This window comes from Podarcis filfolensis (genome assembly GCF_964270895.1).
Source record: "Podarcis filfolensis genome assembly, chromosome: 5".
NCBI lineage: Eukaryota > Metazoa > Chordata > Lepidosauria > Squamata > Lacertidae > Podarcis > Podarcis filfolensis.
Genome location: NC_139608.1, coordinates 59,163,050 through 59,185,357, shown reverse-complemented (window position 1 = coordinate 59,185,357; position 22,308 = coordinate 59,163,050). Strand labels below are relative to the sequence as shown.

At 43.2% G+C, this 22,308-nt stretch overlaps 1 protein-coding gene across 2 annotated transcripts in view; it reads left to right on the top strand.

Moving 5' to 3' along the window:
• TCERG1L (transcription elongation regulator 1 like) overlaps positions 1–22,308 on the top strand; it is a 165,493-nt gene that overhangs the window by 16,441 nt on the left and 126,744 nt on the right. For both annotated transcript variants that reach the window (XM_083616958.1, XM_083616957.1), the window contains exon 4: positions 13,907–14,071. In XM_083616958.1, coding sequence (XP_083473084.1) covers positions 13,907–14,071 — 165 coding nt within the window. The remainder of the gene's footprint in view (positions 1–13,906; positions 14,072–22,308) is intronic.

The window sequence follows — 22,308 nt, the reverse complement described above, 5'->3', positions numbered from 1 at the left end:
TGATTTGCAGGCTGCATGAACCACCTGAACTGGCAAGGCCTATTCGTGCAAATTTCTGCCAACACTGTCCTTTCAGCTCCAGTCCCCCCAGTTGAAGCTCTTGACCTCAGGAATGGCACCTTCTAATTAAGCATCTTGATGCAGTCATATGTACCAGGCAGTCACAGCAACATTTGCTGTCTTGCAGTAATTTTTCAATGGGTCCATGTTTGTATGCATCCCTGGGCTGTTAAGCAGCTGTTGAAGGCAAGTGAGGAGTCTGGAATCTGGAGTCGAGTCTGATAACAAGCAGGAATTGGAACTGAGAAGTAGTCCAGAGGTCAAAGCCCATGGTAAAGGCAGGAGTACAAACCAAAGACCAAGCCTGAAGTCGGGATTAAATATTTAGCCAAAGAACACAGAGGAATGCTCAGGGGCCAGAAAGACCTGCTGCTCAGATATTTTATAGTCCTTAAGAATGTCTTAATTCTCAGAGTGTGCGCAGGCTACAGTTGCTCATTGGTGAGAGAAATAAACTCTTCATAAGCTCAGAGGCACTCACTATTATTACTTCATTGATATTTGTGCCTAGGAATTCTGTGCCATGGATTTACGGAGCTTTTTATGAATATGAATCAGTATTTCTCCTGTGTATGTGATTGGTAACCCAGTACATGTGAGCACCAAGGTGTCCACACAGGATTTCCTTGGTGCCTATGGGCACCAGGTTGACAATTCTCTGTTTTTATCTTATTTCTTGATGTGGCAGATCAATTGCTAGAGCTGGAAGGATATGTGCTCTTGCAATCAAACTGGGTTTGAAGGATGTGGAAGGAAGGTGGGAGTACTCTCTCCCCCACTATCCAGTGGTCCATCCTGTGTACTTGCTTGTGGCATGCTGACAATGTGAAGCTGGCTGCGGATGCTTGCTTCACCCCATGAAATGACTGAGAGAGATGCACTTGGGCGGACAGAGAGATAGAGATCTATATATATAGCAGGCATAGGCAAACTTGGCCCTCCAGGTGTTTTGGGACTACAACTCCCATCATCCCTAGCTAACAGGACCAGTGGTCAGGGATGATGGGAGTTGTAGTCCCAAAACATCTGCAGGACCGAGTTTGCCTATGCCTGATATATAGTGTGCATGTTTGTGTGTGTGGTGTTACTTTTATCTATAGTTGACCAAATTATACATATTTGTCTAGTTGTTGTTTTTTAAGTTTTTTATCTGTATTATGAATATTTTACATCGTTTTATATAAGCTGCTTAAAGGGGTTTTTCTGAATAAGCAGTATATACATCTTGCTAAATAAACAAAAATAAACCAGATTGAGGTATGAGTGCTGTCCAACATGAGAGAAGAAGCAAGCAGCAGGAGTTTGTGCTAGTGAGATGGGAGCAGCTGTCACTTGCTGCAATCAATGTGAGTCCCTTTGTAAAGGAGGTGACATTATTTTGAGGAGTTGGGTTATTTAAGGGACAAAAAAAATAACCTGATTTATACTACATGCCACTTCTGCTGCAAGAAAACAACAGCAGCAGCAAAAGGCTATTGTTTGGTCCAGAGCAGCCCTTTTAATTCACCAGGCATATTCCAAAAGGCTCAGCAACAAAGGTTCCCAAAGCCTTGAAGCCAATGTGTGCCTGGCAATTGGCCTTAACAAATTCAGAGTCAATCACAGTTATGATGAGATGGTGGACTTAGGAGGGAGCATTGCCTAACCCACAACTGCATGCAATGTTGAAGCCTGGGTGCCCTTCATTTGAGAGTGGGATTGTGCTAGCTGTTGTTGTTTAGTCGTTTAGTCGTGTCCAGCTCTTTGTGACCCCATGGACCAGAGCACACCAGGCACTCCTGTCTTCCACTGCCCCCCGCGGTTTGGTCAGACTCACCCCACCTTTAATTACATCCCTATTGTCCCCCACACATTAGAGGGCAAAGTATGTAGTACTCATAAAGACTCCCTGTGAGATAGAGGTCACATTTACACCATACATTGCACATGGCTCCCTGCCTCCCAGAGAATCCTGGGGATTGTAGTTTATTTAGGGTTCCTGGAATTGTAGCTACAGTTCCCAGGATTTAGAGTCACAGCACTTTGGCATGGTTGGAATACAGCGTGTGGTAAATTAATATATATCTGGTAACACTATGATTTCCAACATAATACAAACAGGTAATAAAAATCAGTATGGTTAAAAACTGAAGGAATGTTTATATTTTGTGAGTCCCTTTAGTATTATAAAAGACTTTACAAGCTTGCATTTATGGATTTGTGAATTTTTAATTGATTATTACTTTGCATGTCTCAGGATTACAATATTGTGTTCAAAGTGACACACTGCTGATTGCCATTTTATAAGTTTCTAATTTAGTGCATCCTAATGTAGCTTTGCCAGGAAACAAGTGAGCAGAGATGCAAAGACCTACATCCTATTTGGGTGGTATCATAATTATAATTGTGTGTAGCCAGAGAGAATAACCATGCCTGCTGGCTCCAAAGCCAGGGAGCAATATTGCTCTTTTAAACATAGGTGACAAGCGAGTCACTGTTTGCAACCTTAGCATGAAGGATACTTTTAAATTCATGGTTCTATAAATATTTTTTTCTTAATGCAAAGGTCTAGCTTTCAGTAAACACCATTGTTACGTGACATTCTCATACTGAACCTTAAAATAATTAAACCACTTTATCAGAATGTGCACATAGTACAGGCCAAGGAAATCACGTGTTTAAAATCCCCTTGACCTTTATGTACAACATTGAAAGGACAGTGAATAATCATGATCACTTCTGAATGATGTCCCTGTTCCTGTCTGCCCCTTTCTAAGGCTAAGCAAACAATTTGATCTAGATACATTTCACTTCTTTCTCTAAGTCTTTCCTATTCCCCATTGTCTGCCTGGAATTTGCATTCAATCCAAGTATCTGCTAGTAAAAGTTCAAGGCTCAAATTCTAGGCATGATGTATTCTAGCTTCTTGTGGATTGAGAGCATAGTGACGGCTGCAAAGCACAAAACCTATCTCCCCCCCCCCAACACAAATATATAGGGATCCTGTGCCATTGTTGACATTGCACTTTGGTTCCTTTATTCTCTACATTAGAAACTACAAATAATTTGAACTGGCATGCTCACTCTTAAAGCAGAACATACTGAGACCCACTGAAACAAACATGCATGCCTATAAGCCCATTTTGCTTCATGGAAGCAACTGACATTATTGCATATTTCATTCATTCCCATTTACCTAAGTGAGACCACTCTAAACAGAGACAGCATACATACATGGAAGTAGTCCCCAATTAGGTGTTGCTTCTGAAGAAACCTTCCTGGCTGGGAATGGCCAGTACACACAAACACACATAAACGTTGACAATCCTTTTCATATGTTGAAGAAGTGAGTGGGCATGCACCTTCCATTTCTGCTCACAAAGAGGATAGTTAGCCCAGGAAGTATATGTTGGTTGACTCAAGCTGTTTGTGAAACCAGCTATGAGACTCTACTTGTCAAAACCTACTCATTCTGAAGCAGCTAAATGAATTAGGAATGTGCTGAATCCCCCAGAGAGATGTCACCACCAACTGTTTTTGCATCTTTTAACATACTTGTACATTTTGCCTGCATAGGACCCTCCAAATCAGCTTTTGAAATCTATGGAGGTGAATGCAAATACTTTGAGATCAGAACGTGTAGCATTTATGTACTTGTGAAGAAATAAACATGCTCTTGATCACTTCCGGTATCTACAAGAAAAGGTGACATCTCTATCATTAGTATTGCACTGAAAGCATTTCCCAGCAAGCAGGACCACAGCAACGTGTGCCATTGTAAAGAAAATCTATCTGTTTTCATCAGAAAAAAGTATCTGCTCTGGAAAGATCAATGGACACTGCTAAACTAAAGGCAGAAGCAGCTGTATTGTGGTAGCTCAGAAACAATCATCAGGTGACCAAAATGTAAGTGTGTGTGTGTGTGTGTGTGTGTGTGTGTGTGTGTTCATGAAAAATATTTTAGTGCTATTTTGCTCTGCTTAAAGGTAAAGGTAAAGGTACCCCTGCCCGTACGGGCCAGTCTTGCCAGACTCTAGGGTTGTGCGCTCATCTCACTCTATAGGCCAGGAACCAGCACTGTCTGCAGACACTTCCGGGTCACGTGGCCAGCGTGACAAGCTGCATCTGGCGAGCCAGCGCAGCACACGGAACGCCGTTTACCTTCCCGCTGGTAAGCGGTCCCTATTTATCTACTTGCACTTTGGCGTGCTTTCGAACTGCTAGGTTGGCAGGTGCTGGGACCGAACGACGGGAGCGCACCCCGCCGCAGGGATTCAAACCGCCGACCATACGATTGGCAAGTCCTAGGCGCTGAGGTTTTACCCACAGCACCACCCGCGTCCCTTAAGAATTACTCTTAATTCTCTGCTCTGCTTAAGAATTACTAAAGTTGCCAAAATGTCAGAGAGTTGGATAACAACAACTTAAATGATAGTACTTTTTAAACTCTGTAGCTTATGGTTAGCTAAGCTTCAGATGTTGTAGACTACAAGCCCCCATCATCCCTGGCAAATACCCATGCTGGCTGGATCTGATGGGAGTTGTAGTCCACAACAACTAGAGAGCACCATGTTAGCAATCCCAGTGGTACCTTCTAAGCCACAGACATTCATCTTTTGGCATTTAAGACTGCAAACATTTTAAAGCTGAGATGTTTCTGAGAATTCATCAGCCCAGGGGTGGAGTGGTTCTCAGTTTTGTGCTGCACAATCAGAATTAGGGATGAGATTTTCCTCATCTGAATTTCTCCCCAGATTTTGGTATCCTGAATTACTGGGTGGTTGTTTCAGAAGTGAAAGTAATGCATCAATAATTATTCTCTCTTCCAAAAACACAAACAAACTGATTATTTCTTAATTTTGTATTAATAAGGAGCATTCCACACAAACACTTTGCCACATTTTTTCAGTTCAATCCACTTTTTCATGTTTCCCACACCTCACATTACCTATTGGGCAGAACCTCTGTGGCTCAGACTGAGGAAATTCAGGTCTGTGGGTGGCTGCTGAGTCGTCTCAGAACTACAGGTTGGAATATCTGTCCAGGCAGAAAACACTGGAATTGACTGGGAATGGCATGTTCTTGCCTCCCTGAGTGTTGCCTAGCTGCTTGGTTGGCAGTGAAAAGACAAAAACGTGGGAATAGTGATGCATAATGGATAGTTACTGCGGAGAACATTATCTGTGATTGAGTGCTTGCTGAAGAGGTGATTGAGACTGGATGGCTCCAGCCTAGGATACATGTATACCACAAGCAAGGCTCCACACACTCTGTCATCTCTCCACTAGTCTCCCATGTCCAAGGAGTAAGCTGTTGGGAAGAATAATGTCCTTGCTCATTCATCCATTCAGGGTTCATTCATCCATTCAGAGTTGCATTGGAACTCTGTCTCTGGTTACAGGTTGTTCTTCTACCACAGATCTTTAACCTGCAAGGAAGGGGGAGCTTACCATGAGTTTGGGGCCACCACTATCAATCAAGGCAATGGAGTGTTTAGGGCTTCACAAAGGTGGAAGTGCTCCCCATTGCTTCCCCCAATTTGTTGTGAGGGGCTCATCTGGATTAGGGATTGGTGGCTAATGGCTCCTCCGCAATTCAAACTGCTTCTGAAAGGCACCACTACAATCTATTTTATAAGGCATGGGCATAGCCAGGGTTTTTGTTAGGTGGGCCAGGCTTTTGTGGGGGAAGGCAGAGCCTCAGATTTGAATCGATTTGTATTGATTTTGATTGAATGGAGGGGCAGCTGCCCACCCTGCTCTCCTTGGCTACACCCATGTATAAGGTTGGATTGATAACCAATTGAAGCTCTGTTCTGACATTGTACCCTTCAAGGAGGTGCCCAAGTGCAGTCACATGTTGAATGAGAAGGTCTGAAGAAGGCTTGTAAGCATGTGATGTTGATGATTACAAACTCCCCTTTTCCCCAGAACAGGATTCAAGTATTTAATTTACAAAAATTAAAATAGCACAGACATAATAGAAAAAGCTTAAAAGATAATAAGAATTAAACTTTTAATAGAATTAAAACTATAGAAATACAAGTTTATTCAAATACAGCTAATAAAAACAGCACAGTACTATTAAAGCCCTTTCCTTAAAAAAAACAGTCAGTTCCCAAAGGCCTTCTGCTAGCAGGACAACAAGGTGGGAGCCAATTTTCCTTCTCCAGGAGGAGGCCCTCTCCCGTGTCCCCAACAAGCATGCCTGTAGGAGTGGCGGAACTGAAAGAAGGGCCTCCCTCGAAGGCTTCAGAGCCCAGGCAGCTTCAAATGGGAGACCAGATAGCCTGGGCTTTAGCTGTATATGGCTTTATAGATTCAGGTGACACACTTACAAATCCACCTTCAGGACCTTCCTGCTCAGAGGGGCAGGGTAAGTGTAGAGTGGTTGGGGTCCCACACACAACCTAGCACCCCCTCCATGGAAACAATTTAAGAATGCCTGAACAGGGCTATACAGTTTCTGCTTAACGCAGAGATGTTCAAGTGCTCTGCATATGTTGCCTACCCCAAGCTCTGTTTCGTAGGTTTCCCTCAAGCAGTCTCCCAAATGCATTACAGTACCAACAAGGTTGCCCATGTGATCATTCACGACGTGCATATCAGAACATATCCTTGACACAGTGGGAATTTGCCAGTGTTGCTCCAGAAAAGTACTTGGTAGAGTTCTCTCAAGGTTAATGGAAGTTCTTTTAAAAGAGAGTGCAGAGGTGGGGGTGCGTGGTTGTTGCTTCTAACGAAAGATCTCTCTCTCTCTCTCTTATTACTCACTGAAGTTTCTTAGGCTCATCGGTTTCCCAAATATTTTGTTTTTCACATTGTGAGAGCCTTCTAGCATGTTGGCAGCCAACAACTAGTTGAATTGACAGAGAAACAGCAACAGCAATCAATATCCATATGGCAGAAGCCGGCAGTAGCGGCAGCAACAATTAAGAAACATGCGGCCAGACTTGTTGTAGCAAAACAAGAAAATGTATAATCCTAACAACCATTAACTTCAGATACGGATCTAGCCGGGACTGGCAGCTCTCACTCTATTTTTGCAATCCATCAAATTTTCTGAGCAAGTGGCATGTTTTCTGAGGAATATGGGACAGAAGAACATAATCAACACATAGCCATCAGTAATCATGCGAGCTGCTGAATCATTTGGGGGGGGGGGACAGGAACAAACTCTCTGCTAAATGTCTACCTTTCTGCTTCTCTTTGGTTAGACAGGCTTCCTTCTTTCCCCCCGAGGCCTTTGATTCACAAACTCCATTTATTCTGTCTTTGATTTCAAGTGCCGGCCATATTTCACTGAAACATAGGAAGCTGCTTTGTACTGACTCAGAACATCAGGCCACCAAGCTCAGTATTATAACACAAAGCAGCAGCTGAGATTTTCGGACAGGAATCTTTCCAAGCCATACCTGTAGATGTCACATCAGGAATGCAATTTGGGATCTTTTGCAATTGGATTGTTTGCTCTACTGCTGAACAACGTCCTTCCTTCTATTCTATTCTATTGCAATTGTGTAGTGTGTGAGTGTGCACATGCCCAAAGCAGCAAGATCACTATTACAGAAACCAGGATAATCCACTGAAACTTGAGAATGTTTGGCCTTCCTAATAAAAGAAGAACCTAACATCCAAATTAGTTACTTAACTTTCTGTCACAAGTGCTTCTTCCTAGACTGCTCCTGATAAGCTTGGTAGGGTTTTAAGACAAAAGAGTTATAGCCAGAGATGGTGACTTACATGATATAGTTTTATGTCCATTGTCCAAGTTGGGAAGTTCTAAGAACAACTATAATAATAATAATCTTTATTGCTGTCCAATGACCCTTAAAATGGATTCAGAATAAAATACAGATTCATACAGACGACACCCCAGGGAAGGAAGACCAAAGCGTTATTTGTTTAGTCATGGGTATGTTGATCTTTGATTCGTATGACTACTGAAAGGAACTTTGTCACGGCCACTATGATATCATTGGATTTGTCGTCCAGAAGATATTTGATATAGTAGGCTTCAGATTGCCCCAGCCGATTTGCCAATAGTGGTTTAATCAATAGTTCCCTAGCTTGATCGTATTGTCCGCAATGCAATAAAATATGCCTCATGCAGTCGACACACAGCACACACAGATCCTTTTTTGATAAGGGATACTTCTCAGTCTGCCATTTAACACTTCTGATGGGAATACATTTAGTCTGGCTTTGGTGAAAAGACGCCAATATGTTGGTACAGACAAATTTCTAAGATATGCAGGTGTCTGAAACTCGAACCCATAGTGAATTCCTACTGCTAATGGGCCACAGATAAAATGAGATTGATATCAGAGATCACTATGTGATATGTCCCAGAGCCTTTGCCTCAGAGATTCAAGAGCAGTATCATAGCCCAGATGGTACAGGAGAGAAGGTGGCATACCAATCGAAGTGGCTTTTCTAACCATAATTTCCATCCATGAGCTGGTAAACTCCTCATTGTTTAGGTATGCAAGTAACCCCTTCCCTAGGCCAAAGACTGAGATCTTGAGCCAGTATCTCAGGGCAGCCCACCATGCTTTAGTTGATAGAGGACATTCACCTGTTTCTAAAATAGTACAGTGGTACCTCTTGTTACGTACTTAATTCGTTCCAGAGGTCCGTTCTTAACCTGAAACTGTTCTTAACCTGAAGCACCACTTTAGCTAATGGGGCCTCCCGCTGCTGCCGCGCCACCGCCGCACGATTTCTGTTCTCATCCTGAAGCAAAGTTCTTAACCTGAGGTACTATTTCTGGGTTAGTGGAGTCTGTAACCTGAAGTGTATGTAACATGAAGTGTAGGTAACCCGAGGTACCACTGTATTGCATTTGGAACACAATTTGGAACTTGTAGGAGGGACCAGAGAAACTTTGCCTGGAAGCCATTGAACCTGGAGAATGAGCCATTGAACCAGACGTTTGGGGGGTAGAGGAGGTGAGAGACAGATTTTGCATTAAATACCTTAATGGCTGGTGGAACATAATGGCCTCCCCTTGTATAAAAGAATCGAAGTATAGCCAGTTTGCCTACCTCCGCCTTTTGACAGGTGGTCTGCCAATGATGTTTCCAGGACTTGGAATGATGGAATAGAAGCCCTAGGTACTGGAAGAATTTGGTTTGCTCTAGTTTGTGACTGTCTAGTACCCATTTACAACTATGCCTAGGAGTTCCAACAGTTCCCCCCTCCCCCACCATACAAGTCAGCTCCTCCAAGTACCGTATTTTTCATCCTATAGGACGCACTTTTTCCCCTCCAAAAATGAAGGGGAAATGTGTGTGCGTCCTATGGGGCGAATACAGGCTTCAGGAAGCTCTGCGCAACCCTCCGGAGCCCGGCGCGAAGCTGCGCTGGCCTCCGGAAGGTCGCGCAGAGCTGCCTGCCCTCCCGAGGTCCACACAGCTCTGCGCGACCCTCCAGAACCCGGCACCAAGCCGCGCTGGCCTCCGGAAGTTCGTGCAGAGCTGCCTGCCCTCCCGGGGTGCGCGCAGCTCCGCTCGACCCTCTGGAGCCTGGCGCCAAGCCGCGCCGGCCTCCGGAAGGTCGCGCAGAGCTGCCAGCCCTCCCGAGGTCCACGCAGCTCCGCGCAACCCTCCGGAACCCGGCGCCAAGCCGTGCCGGCCTCCGGAAGGTCGCGCAGTGCTGCCTGCCCTCCCGGGGTCTGTGCAGCTCCGCGCGACCCTCCGGAACCCGGCGCCAAGCCATGCTGGCCTCCGGAAGGTCGCGCAGAGCTGCCTGCCCTCCCGGGGTCCGCGCAGCTCCGCGCGACCCTCCGGAACACAGCGCCAAGCCACGCCGGCCTCCGGAGGGTCGCGCGGAACTGCCTGCCCTCCCAGGGTCTGCGCAGCTCTGTGCGACCCTCCGGAGCCTGGTGCCAAGCCGCATTGGGCTCTGGAGGGTTGCGCAGAGCTGCCTGCATTCCGAAGCCTCGGGCGCGCTGAAGAGCACGCCCGGGGTTCGCACAGCTGTCCGCAAGCCTGGGGAGACCGGCGCGGCTCCCTAGGCTTGCGGATAGCAGGCGGTTCCGGGGGCTGGGGTCGGGGGAAGCTCCCGCGCCAGCCCCGTGCCTGGGGGGGGGGGAAATAATTTTTTTTCTTTATTTCCCCCCCCCAAAAAAAACTAGGTGCGTCCTATAGGGCGGTGCGTCCTATGGGGCGAAAAATACGGTAGCTGTACATGTGCCTTATGAAGAAAGTCAACTGAGTACCAAATTTCAATAGGTTCATAATCACATGAAGGGTGGTCTTAACTTTTGGCAGTTGCATCACCTCTAGTATGCTAGATTCATGTAGGTAGCCGTGTTGGTCTGACGCAGTTGAAATAAAAAGAAAAATAATTTAAAAAAAAATTCCAGTAACACCTTATAGACCAACTAAGTTTGTTCTGGGTATAAGCTTGTTCTGTTAATGGCTGCAATTAGGACAACTGTCCAGTCATCAACAGGTTTACCATACCCATTGAGTCAATCACCCATCTCCTACTACTCTTCTGAGAAATACCCCACTCTACCCTCCCACTATATATAAGGGTCTGGTGACTTCTGTTTCAGTGTATCTGAAGAAGTGTGCATGCACACGAAAGCTTGTACCCAGAACAAACTTAGTTGGTCTATAAGGTGCTACTGGACAATTTTTTATTTAATTATTATTTTTATTTCTCCAGTATGCTGTGACACACACATGTGACACTTAGACTCATAGACTCATAGAACTGTAGAGTAGGAAGGGACCGTGAGGATAACCTAGTTCAACCCCCTGCAATGCAGGAGTTTTGCCCATTGTGGGGCTCGAGTCCACAGCCCTAAGATTATGAGTCTCACCAATTGAGCTATCCCTAAGATCAGCAAGAAATTAATAGCTTTAGCGCAATTATATGAAAACAAATGCAAGTATGCCTCATCCTGCTTGTTACAGTGGGGAATGCTGTGCCTTACATCTGGAAGGTAAACATTAAAAAATTTAGCTGACAGGATGCATGCTAAGAGTTGCTCACTTATATTGGGTTTGGGCCATTCCTGGTTGCTACTCTGTGGAGAAACCAGCTGCCTTTGGCACAGTGCACTTCAGTGGATCTCAGATGCTGCTTGTTGATGAATACAGTGAAGCAGGACATCATCTCCCTCCCATCCAAAGGTGTCCCAGTTGGTTGTGGAGAACATAGCGAACAACTTGTGAACTAATTTGCTGTGGACGTAAAATCTGTCTTACAGTGTGACACTGAACGGTTCAGCATCTATCAACAATCTGGTGGGGACGTAAGCCTCTGCTAAGGGACTCTATAATGTACAGGTTACAGTGGAACCTCAGTTTTCGAGCATCTCAGAAGCCGAACAATTCAGAACCCGAACGCCAGAAACCTGGAAGTAATTGCTCCTGTTTTCAAACGTTTTTCAGAAGTTGAATGGCTTCCAGGGTGTTTGGGGTTTTTTTCTCTCCCCCCCCATTGACTTTGCAGCCAGCCCTTTGATATTTGGTTTTTGACCATTTCGGAAGCCGAACGGTCTTCTGGAACGGATTACGTTTGAAAACCGAGGTTCCACTGTATTTCCATCTCTGCAACATCCGGTATGATGACAAACACTTCTCTAGTTAAAACAAACAAACAAAAAACCAACCCATTCTAAAATCCCAAATCTGCATCCAGCAGGGGAATCAGCCATGGTTAGTCAGGTATCCTGATTTTGATTAAAACATTTTTATTTATAAAGTGAGATATGCAGAAAGCCAGCTGTTCGCCTTAGTCCCAAGAGAAAGATGGACAAAGTTCTGAATGCTGCTTAAAACTAGATTTGAAATGCACTTGAGGAATGGTAGCAAGTCAGGTGACTGTTTTATTTCTCTTGCATCTTTTCTGGACGTATACCCTCTTTTTTCTTTCTACATTTTATTTGGGGTTCTAAAAGAAAAAGTAGATCAAATGCATCCTGTGACATCTAGGCCAGTTCATTATTAAACTTTTCACCTCCTTGAGCAGATAGACTATATATCCCCAGCAATCATGTAGGTAATGGCATCAAAAGAAAATCTGTCATATAATATATGTCGCTAGAAAATGCCTAAAGTCATGACTCAGATCAAACAGGGCTTTTTCAGAATTACTACTCGCCTTCTATTGCTGTGAGGATTTCCGCCTGAACTGAAAACATTTGCTAAATGATGTAATAAGCTAATGATTGCTTAATTTTTGAATGCAGAGCTCAGTGCAGAGAGGGTAACAGCTGTTGTTTGTCAAATTAACTTTCCTTAAGTTTTTTTACTATCCATTTTCCTGTTGATTTAGCATACTTAGCGGTGATTAAGCACCAAAGGTCTCCTCCTAAACCTGTTTGGTGGAGGTAAAAGCTATGCAGGAAAGGGTTAATTCTTCTTCATTGCCACAGTATTTCCCACTCCTTAATGGAATCAACTAGCACATCTCTTCTGCTCTTAAAAGTTAGAAACCCTCTGATAACGTATTCTTCTGCTTCATTTGAGGAGCAAATATAAGGGCCATTTCACATGCTAAGGCTGTGTACACACCATAAACTTAAAGCACGCACCCTCTAAATCCTGAGAACTGTAGTTTGCTAAGGGTGCTGGGAATTGTAGATCCATGATGGGTACAGTTCCCAAGATTCTTGGGCAGGGGAAGTATAGTGTATATGCAGCTACACAGAACCAGGCAGTAAAGACCAGACCATAAGGACAAGTGGGGCACTGCCTCACTAACTGCAGTCTGCCCTCAGCCAGCCTTCACCTGCCACCAGCTTCCTCCTTAGCCTTAGTTAGTACAACTCAGCAAGGAGGAGGATGGGGACAAGTCTTGAATTTGTAGGTTCTGCCTGTGATTAGCTCTGGCTCTACTTACTATTGGTCCCCCTGCCCTGCCAGTCCCAATGGACACTGGCCACTACTGGGAGTAGGCAATTGTTAGAATGTGGTCTAGGGGGTCTGATCCCCATGTTTTGTGCAGCAGGCCTCATAAGGGCTGGCTCTTAACCCATTTTAAAATTGCCCCCCCCTTTACTAATAGGGTGCCTTCATGCTAATTTCTCAGAGGCAAATATATGCATGTATTAGCATATGCATTTTTATGCAAATTTGTACCAGGAGCTTGCGTCCAAGCTCTTTCAGTGCCTAGCAGCAGCAGCCCCTCCCTGCACAGAGGCTATCTTTGGCTTGCTACTGATCGTACACTGAAGAGGAGCTGCACCCCATTATAGCTACTTGGCAAGTGGACCACCGGAATCTAACATGTGTTTGGAAATGCATTTTATCACTTTAGTTGTTTATATTTTCAGATGTACACCTAAATATGTAATGTTTGAAAAAATTCACTGTTGTCAACTGTTCAGTTGTTCTACTGGATGGTGAATTATTCTGACTTGTTTTTAGGTTGTTGTTTTTTTTGTTAATTTTAATTATAAACTTCCTCAAAGTCTTCTGATAAGCAATATGTTAATAGATTTTTTTAATAACAGATCATTTATGTTGCATGCAGTTCCCACCTTTTCTTCCAAGGAGCTCAACTTGTTTCATAGATGAGCAATGATTTCAATCTGAGTTTTTTATATTCAATCCAAACTCTCTATCCACTCTTCAGCATCTGGTGATTGAACCACGTATCTGATACATTGTGATGAAGATGTGGAAAATGTGGTATTTAGGTTGCAAAGGTGTTCCATGGACTACAAGAAAGGGAATATCTTAACCATGTCAAAGAGATGGAGAAAGGAACAGCTTTGATAGAATCTTTCCTTTGACTCCTTTGGGACTTTCGCAGGATTAGGTTGCTGAGTGCATGATTTTATGTGAATGTCAAAAATTTTCAATGTTCAATGAATATAATGCAAATCATACTTGGTTTTCTCATAGGTGGGTGCCTTAAACAAGCTGGCAGTAACCAGACCATTGCATTTGCAGCAGCCATGGTATCAGTAGATGCAGATGCCCCTCAGGGACCATCAACAAGTATTCAGCCATGTCGTGTGCTGACTTTGTCACCAATCAAAATACCAGTTTTGACATCACCTTTCCCAGGTATGATCCATTTCCCTTATTTATCATTGTTAAACATTTTTTAAAAAATCTGTGGTTTGCAAATTGGTAGACCAAGACATACTACTACATTGTAAAGTTCCTGGTTTAGGTTTCCAAAGTAATTGTGGTGGCAGTTGGATACTGTAAAGAACATTGGAGCATTTCAACTTTGAAGTAGAAATTCTGAAGACAGAATTTTTTCTAAGAAGCTAAAATTGTTCATGTGCAATTGATTAAGCTTTGTCTTCCCATTTCTCCTATTCCCAATAATGGCTCCACATTTAGAACTCGTTTTGGGGGCATCCGTTTTGACATATCCATTTGTGCTCATTGGTTGCTTGAACTGTATGATCCTTCAGTGATTTCAAGAACGTTGGTGGTGTTTTGATGACGTGTGACATAACATTGCTATTGGGGTGAGCATGGGGACAGTGCATATGAATGAGACAATGCACATGATGAGCTTAACTCAAAAGTTGTGTCTTTTGTATGGAGTGAGGGGCCAGAGCAATCTGCTCTGCATGTAGACAGTCCCAGGTTCAGCCTCTGACATCTCCAGGTAGGGGTGGGACAGAACACCTGCTTGAAACCCCAGGAGCAGCTGCCACACTGTGTTGACAATACTAGACTAGATGGACCAGAGTGTGACTTAACAAGAGGCAGCCTCTGCATGAAAGCTATAAAACATCAGCCTTGCAATCTGAATGACAGACACATTCCTTCTCTCTCTCTCCCTCTCTCTCTCCCTCTCCTGCATTTATTACTTGAAATAAGCTCTCAGAATGACTTACAACAGTCAATACAAAATATCCTTATTTGGCCTATCACCCTCATTCCATGTTAACTAGTAAACATCTTCTGAGGACTTTCCAAGGGCAAATGAGCCGTTCTTTAATCAGTACAGGAAAAACAGCAGCCTCAAATCCTATCACGATTTCTGCCTCCATCCTTTTATGCAAGAGGCTCCTTCCATATCAATGGAGAAGCATTCCAGTGAGAAGCAGTTGTCATACTGGATGCATTTTTAATGTACAGCTATTATAGCATGTACTCCATGTGAACTACCTAAGGCTTGATAGAAGATTATCACAGCAGAAGAGCTCTTCCATTTAGATAACTGGCTTAGCTTTGCAATGATAAACATGTCAGCTTTCGACAGCAGTTGTTTTCCTCGGGAAAATAAGGCAGATAGGATATCAAATGGCATGTTAGGAGTGCCTAAGCAATAAAACCATTATCAATCATGCACAAGAAATTGCATTATTCATAGATATCCTCTCCTGCAGAATGCACAATAGGACTTTAAAAAAAAATGAAAACAGATACAGCTTGGATTGTGTAAACACCTCTGACATCAAGCACCTTGTTTCTTCCTGTCTTCTGGTTCACACTGCATCATTGGTGATCTTCTGTAAGAGATGGAAAACTACAGGTGTGGGTTGAAGCCAGCTCTCTTGTCTACCTGGAACATGGTGGCCCATTGAAAACTTACTTGAAGGCCAGATCCTGTAATACTAAGAGCTAATGGTCTAGGCCTGGGGTCCCCAAACTGTGATCTGAGCTTTGTTCAGGTGGTCTAGGATGTGTGTGTCAAAATACAATTAAAAATCACATAGCATCTAGCCTAGTGCATTAGACTTACTACAACATGCAAAATAAAATAATTAAGTAGTCTGCCAAGACTCTCATCAATTTTCACATGGTCCATGGGGAAAATAATTGGGGAACCACTACTGGAGGCCATTGGACCCTTGGCAGGAGTTTGAAATGACTGTACATGTGGACTCTCTGCCAGTGACCAATTATTTAGTTGATAATGCTCAGTTAGGAGATCTGATCACTACAGTCCATATGGCTTTGATTAATGACCCAGATTGGCACCCTATCTTACTATGTCTCTTGGAACTGCAAAAAGTCCACAGTGCAGCCCTGAAAAGGATATGCCTGTCCCCACCCCCACCCCGAGTTTGCTTCCCAGAATTCCTATTTGGTGCTACAGGAAGGAACATGAATTATGGGAAGCTTCCTTGTGGGTATGCCTTCTGTTGCTAATTAGGTTACAACAGTTTCATAGAGCAGGAGGGAAATGCTAATTACTTAAGCTTGTAAATAAATCTTCCATAGCAAAGCAAACATGGGATACAACGATAGCTGTCTAATTAAACAATAAACTGAAACTCATGTTTCCAGGATGCACGATGGCAGTAAATAATTGTAAACTGAGGGTGAGTACATATGACTATTTACCAAGATATGTTACTTGGTGAGGTGGTCACCTCCGTTGTAACCGCCTTCCTGGCAGTGAAGAGAATTTCAATATTATTATTATTATTATTTATTAAATTTGTATACCACCCTACACCCACAAGTCTCAGGATGGGTCACAGGATAAAATCACAATATAAAAACACAAAATGCATATGTCTTCTGTACATGATCAGAGATTGGGAGGGTGGGGGGAGCAACACCAGTGTCGGAAAGGCAACTCAACCTCACTGCATTCACATTCACATTCACCACAGCCATCTAGTCATGGACTACTTAATGGTTGTATTATTGCAATGCGTTTTTTTGTGGGGTTGCCCATGTTGATCTGGAGGCCGCAGCTGGTACCGAACATGGCAGCTAGGTTGCTTGTGGGGGCAAACTACCACCAGCATATAACACCTGCCAATTTGCTACCCGGCCCAAGTTCAAGGTGTTGGTGTTAAGATATAAGTTCCGATATTGAGGCTGTTTTATTCCTTATGTACCCATTATATCGCTATGGTCTGTGGGAGAGTCTCTTCTGTGAGTTCCAAAGATCTCAGAAGTCCATTCTGCAGTAACTCATAGCAGGGCTTTTAGTGTGACTGCCCCTGTTCTGTGGAACAGCATTGTTTTTGAAAGATGACAGGCATCTTTGAAAGATGATCTGCACTTTCTGTAAACAGCTGAAGACATATTTGTTTCAACAAACTTTCCTAAGGGGGGCAAATAGGTCTTCACTATGAGTGTCCATTTGCTAGGGTTTTAGTTTTGCTTTAAATGCTATTTGTTTTTTTGTGTGTTTTGAACTGTTTTTAATTATTTTATGTGTAAATCGCCTCAAGACAGTAGTTTAGAAGGCAATGAATAAATTAATTCTAATAACACTAACAATGACAATAATAATAATTCACCAGAACCTTTGGAGTATGTGCAAATATGTATGCATAATTTTGGCCCTGAAACAAATGTCTAATTGTGACTTAATGCTAATTCAGAGGAAACTCTTCTTATAGTAAAATATGTGGAGTACCCATTTTCTCCTGAAAAACACCTTAGTCATGATATTTTCCCATTGAACTGCATGGTTGACAAGATATTGAAGTTAAATTAAAGTTCCTTCCCCGAAAGGTAAAAAAAATGGTCAATTGGTCAAAAAGTAGTACTCTGCTGTCAAGAACAAAATTACATTTCTGTTTCTCTACAGAACTTAATGATTGGGAAAACATCAAGGAAGCAAATAATCTAATATAGAGCTAATCCCATGTGTAAAGTATATTTTACAGCCAGTCTGCCTTTCAGTTAAAAAGATCAGTATGTCGACATTTATAAAGCATGACTTATTGCCCTCAACTCCTACCAAAATAAATCTTTGGAAGAAGAGTGCCATCTGCGAACCCCAGAGATTATTGTATTTTCATTATCCAGTTTGCAGAATAATATGATAATGAGCTCTCTTTTCATATTTGCCATCCATAAACTTTAGAGAGGGCAATCTAATCATAATAGAAACAAACAAAATGGAATAATATAAGAACCTTTCATTTAACACTACCACCGTCCTGTCTTTGCATAGCAGGTTAGATTCTGAGGAAATAGTGTTACAGGAGTATATTAAACAGTTAGGGGTTTGCTCTCCTGTAGCGCCTTGAAAGAAAACAATATTTGTTACATATATATTTGCTTGTTAGTTAATGGTACGACTCCATTGCACATCAAGGTGGTGGTGATGATGATAGCATTCCAATTGCAGTTGTTGGCAGCTAGACATGTATTAATCGTTTTTGGATGTGGATGTGAAATCTCATTTGTATCGCAAAGCATATCCAGTCAGTTTAATTGGGCTTGGGTGAGCATTGCAACATCAGTGTCATGGAAACAGATGCACATCTGTGTCAACAACTGGCACCAGGGGCTTCCTGCCTGTCTCTCTCTTGCTCAGATGGAGCATGTCATAATAGTTGATAATAATGTTATGCGGAGACCTCTGGCAAAGGCTTTTGGGTCAAGGGGAGGAGGGAGTGTTACAAGGTAGTGAGTCCCCCAACCCTCTAGAGCTAACGGTGTGTGTGTGTGTGTGTGTGTGTGTGTGTGTGTGTGTGCAGGGGACACCATTCTGTTGGAAGCTGCCCAGATTGGCTGGACCAACCCAGTCAGATGGACGGGGTATAAGTAATACATTATTTGTTTGTGTTTGTTACGTTCTGCTAGTGCAAGTCTCTTGCTCTAATAGAATGGGAACATTAGATACCACTACCACTAATAATGTTGTTAGCAACAATTTTTGATTATTACTTGATGATGATGATGATACACCATCTCCACCCATCAAGAGGAATGTCTGTGTTGAGGTCTTCAGGCAACCTGAAAGAGGAAGGTTGCAGTGCTGTTCAGACTGGGAGAGGGAGGAAGAGATAAAGGATGCTTTTATTTCCCTCCAGCTTTTCTCTACCATACTATATCGTGTTAGAGAAGCACCAGCCCCACATCAGAACATTTTATAGCTGTATAAGCACAGAACTTGCAGTTCTTGAGAGTAAGAAAGGTATTCTTTCCCCAAACCTTTCCCATTGTTATTAACTTCACAGAATTCAACCCCCTCCCGGCAAATTTTAACCTCTCATCCGGCTTCATAAGCTATCAAAGGCAAGAGTTTCATCTCTTTTTCCACATCTCCATTTTCTATTGGGGGGCATGTTTTCAGCAGACACCCTAATGTCCCATGTCCCAGCTGCTCTCATCCATTGTCAACCATCAGGGCTTTGTGGATGGACAGATGGTCTATTTCTGTCACTGGCTGTTAGCCATGACGACTGTGTTCTACCTCCAGCTGTTGGATGTCTCTGAATCACAGGCTGAGAATCACAAACAGGGAGGGTGCTGTTGCACTCGGGTCCTGCTTGCAGATTTCCTACAGGGATCTAGTTGGCTACTGTGAGAACAGACTGCTGGATTAGATGGGCCTTTGGCCTGATCCAGGAAGGTCATTAATATATCAACTCATGCAGTTGGCCTGGTTTCTTTGGGAGCTGGGCCAATACTTTTGTTCTAATTCCTTTTGGACACTGACAGAGAATGGGAAGAGCAAGTGAAAAGAAATTGCTTCCCAAAATTGGGAAGGAACAGAAGAAAATGCTCAGATACACTTAAATAACAAGATCTAGATTTTAGAAATCAGCCAAAGAAGTAAGTTTTCTCCCATAAACTCTCCCTTATAGAACCAATATAATTACTGATGTAGTATAACAGGAGAGTTTTTCACCTCCAACAAGTTTCCCTCTCGAAATACATTAAAAGTTAGTCTTCGCCTTTCATGATAGCCAAAGGCTGCTCCTCCATGGAATCACTGGGCTTACATGTGCTTAACCGGGCTTATGCATGCTTAACATGGAATCATTGGGCTTAGCCATGCTTTGGATTGTGGCCAATATCAATACAAATAGTATTTGTCATAATCTAATGTGTGGATTCATTTAGGGGCAGCCCAGAATCAATCACACATGCAAAAACTTCATCCAGTATTAGCTGCTTAAGGTCTGTTTGCTTTCTCCTGTTCCTCCCAGTAGTGAGATGCAGAACAGGCTCCCTACGAACTACGGTTTGCAAATTAGAAGGCCAGTTTTGGGGACATACATTCCGTCCTCCATAACATCTCAAGAGAGCAGCCTGAATTGTTTTGGAAGTGGAAAGCTACAATTAATTTGGAAGGGGAAGGAGGGAAAAGGGAAATCGGTCGAAGGGAAAGTTTGCATGCATTTCCAGGGCTTTGTGTAGTATCTGTGATTTGCAAATTGCTTTGTCCATGAAACCCTTGGGAAGAATCTGTTGATGCTCCCATGGTGATTAACGGAGATAATAAATAAAGCAAGCAGGAGGCCCGGGGTGGCGCTGCATGTGAATCGATACAGAGGCAGCTTATTGTAAGGTCTATTTCTTTCTTTCTTTCTTTTTTGTCTAGCAAGGAAGCTTGAATTCTCCATCACTTTGACAGCAGTGTAGCTCTATAGATTTCAAATTTTAGTTAGTGCTGAACTCAAAGGAATTGATGTGTGTATGTGTATGCATTTGGTGAACATTACATAAGTGTGCTTTTATTGCTATATTTAATGAATGTTTTATACCATTTTATGTAGACCTCTTAAACAAAATATAAATATAAGGCTCTCTCCCCCTTCCACAATTTTTCTCGCTAAGGTATACACTTCTTGAAAATGTACAACGCCATCCAAGTATGACTGGAACCACCACGAAGTGGTTCCACCCACACCTAGCTCAGACAACCACTGTAGAAGGATACCATGGCTGATGGTACTGAAACCTGCTGAGAGGTCAGGGAAAATTAACATTTCCCCTGACTCTCTCCCAACATAGGTCATCATACAGGGTGACCAAAGCAGTTTCTGTGCCAAAACTGGGCCTAAACCCCAAGTGAAATGGATCTAGAAATCAGGAATCTTGCACAAGAAGGGGCAAATGGCAACTGGCCAGTAATTACTTAAATACTCTGAATCAAAGGAGGGTTTCTTGAGAAATGGTTTTACCACTGCCTCTTTCAAGCAGCAGGGACCACCCCTTCTCACAAGGAGGAAATAATAGGGTTGCCATATCTTAGAGAGCAAAACAGAGAACAGCCCAAGCCACTGTCAGACCAAGCTAGGGAAAGATGCATGCAGGCGTGCGGAGCTGCTGCCACCTCACCTCTTTACCCAGCTCAACTGGCAGCAGCCATGGCATGCAGAACATCCCAAATGAGAGCTGGAGCCGGAGCCGCCCGAGTCCCCCAAAACTGGACATTTCCTTTAAAATGTAAAAATCCAGCCAGATGGGCATGCTGGGCCCTCAAAAGGAGGATACGTTCAACTTTTCCCAGATGTATGGCAACCCTAGGCATTAATCACCTCCTTGGCCCAGCCGACTGTCCCCTCCCTGTGACTTTTTATCAACCAAGAAGGCCAAGGATCCCTGGTAGATCCAAGCGCCTTGTCGACATCCGCAAGCCTTACTAACTGAAATTCATTCAACATAATAGGACTAGACAGCGCTCTAGACACCTTTTGAGTTTCATCTTCTGTAACAATGGAGTCAAGGTCCCAGCAGATGTAAATAATGTTATCCTCAAAATGCTTTGCAGACAAGTCATATTGAGCTACTGTTGGCTCTATCACCTCCAGGCTAGACTATAAATGTCCATTCCTCCTTCCTTTTTATTTTAGTTAATTATATCCGTATTTCTAGGTCACTTTTCTGCCCAAGGGCCTCTACAATGCTCTTGGAATCAAAACAAGCCACACCCAAAGAAGGATACAATACAATACCGCATTTGTGCTGAACAGCACAAGTCTTGCAGCTTCCCTGCTCTTGCCATTACGTTGTAGGTCTGTAGTCAGGGAATTGCTCTTTTTAATAACTATATGGTATGTAGCTCAGTGCTCTGCATGCAAAAGGACCTGGGTTCAATTTATGGTGTCTCTTAAATCTTGGAAAGCTGCTGCCTGATGAAAGTATAGACCAGGGATAGCCAATGCGACTACAGCTTACCATTGACTATTCTGGTTGGGGGCAGATGAATATTGCAATTGTCTAACAACATCTGGAATACATCACTTTGGTTTCCCTTGGTGTAGATAATACTGAGCCAGTGTTTCAGGTACTTTATAAATAATAATTGTTATGTAGCACATATTAATGGATAGGTGTTCAATTCAACATGATAGTGGTAGGCGGCAATACCACCATAGTGAGCAGAAGTGGAACTGGGGCAATGAGCTGAGGCTGCAGCTGATATGAGCTCCAGAGAATGCTTCAGAAACAGGTTTAGTGGTTAGATCCAAGTCTCAAAGCAGTTGGGTCTTGGCCAGTACAGATCTTTTCAAATTACTGCCTATACACCTGCGCCATACTTTACATTTCAAATAAGAGCAAACCCATGTTATAGGTACTGCGCTCATAAGATTATGTGATGCCACGCTTTATAAAACGAATATTACCTT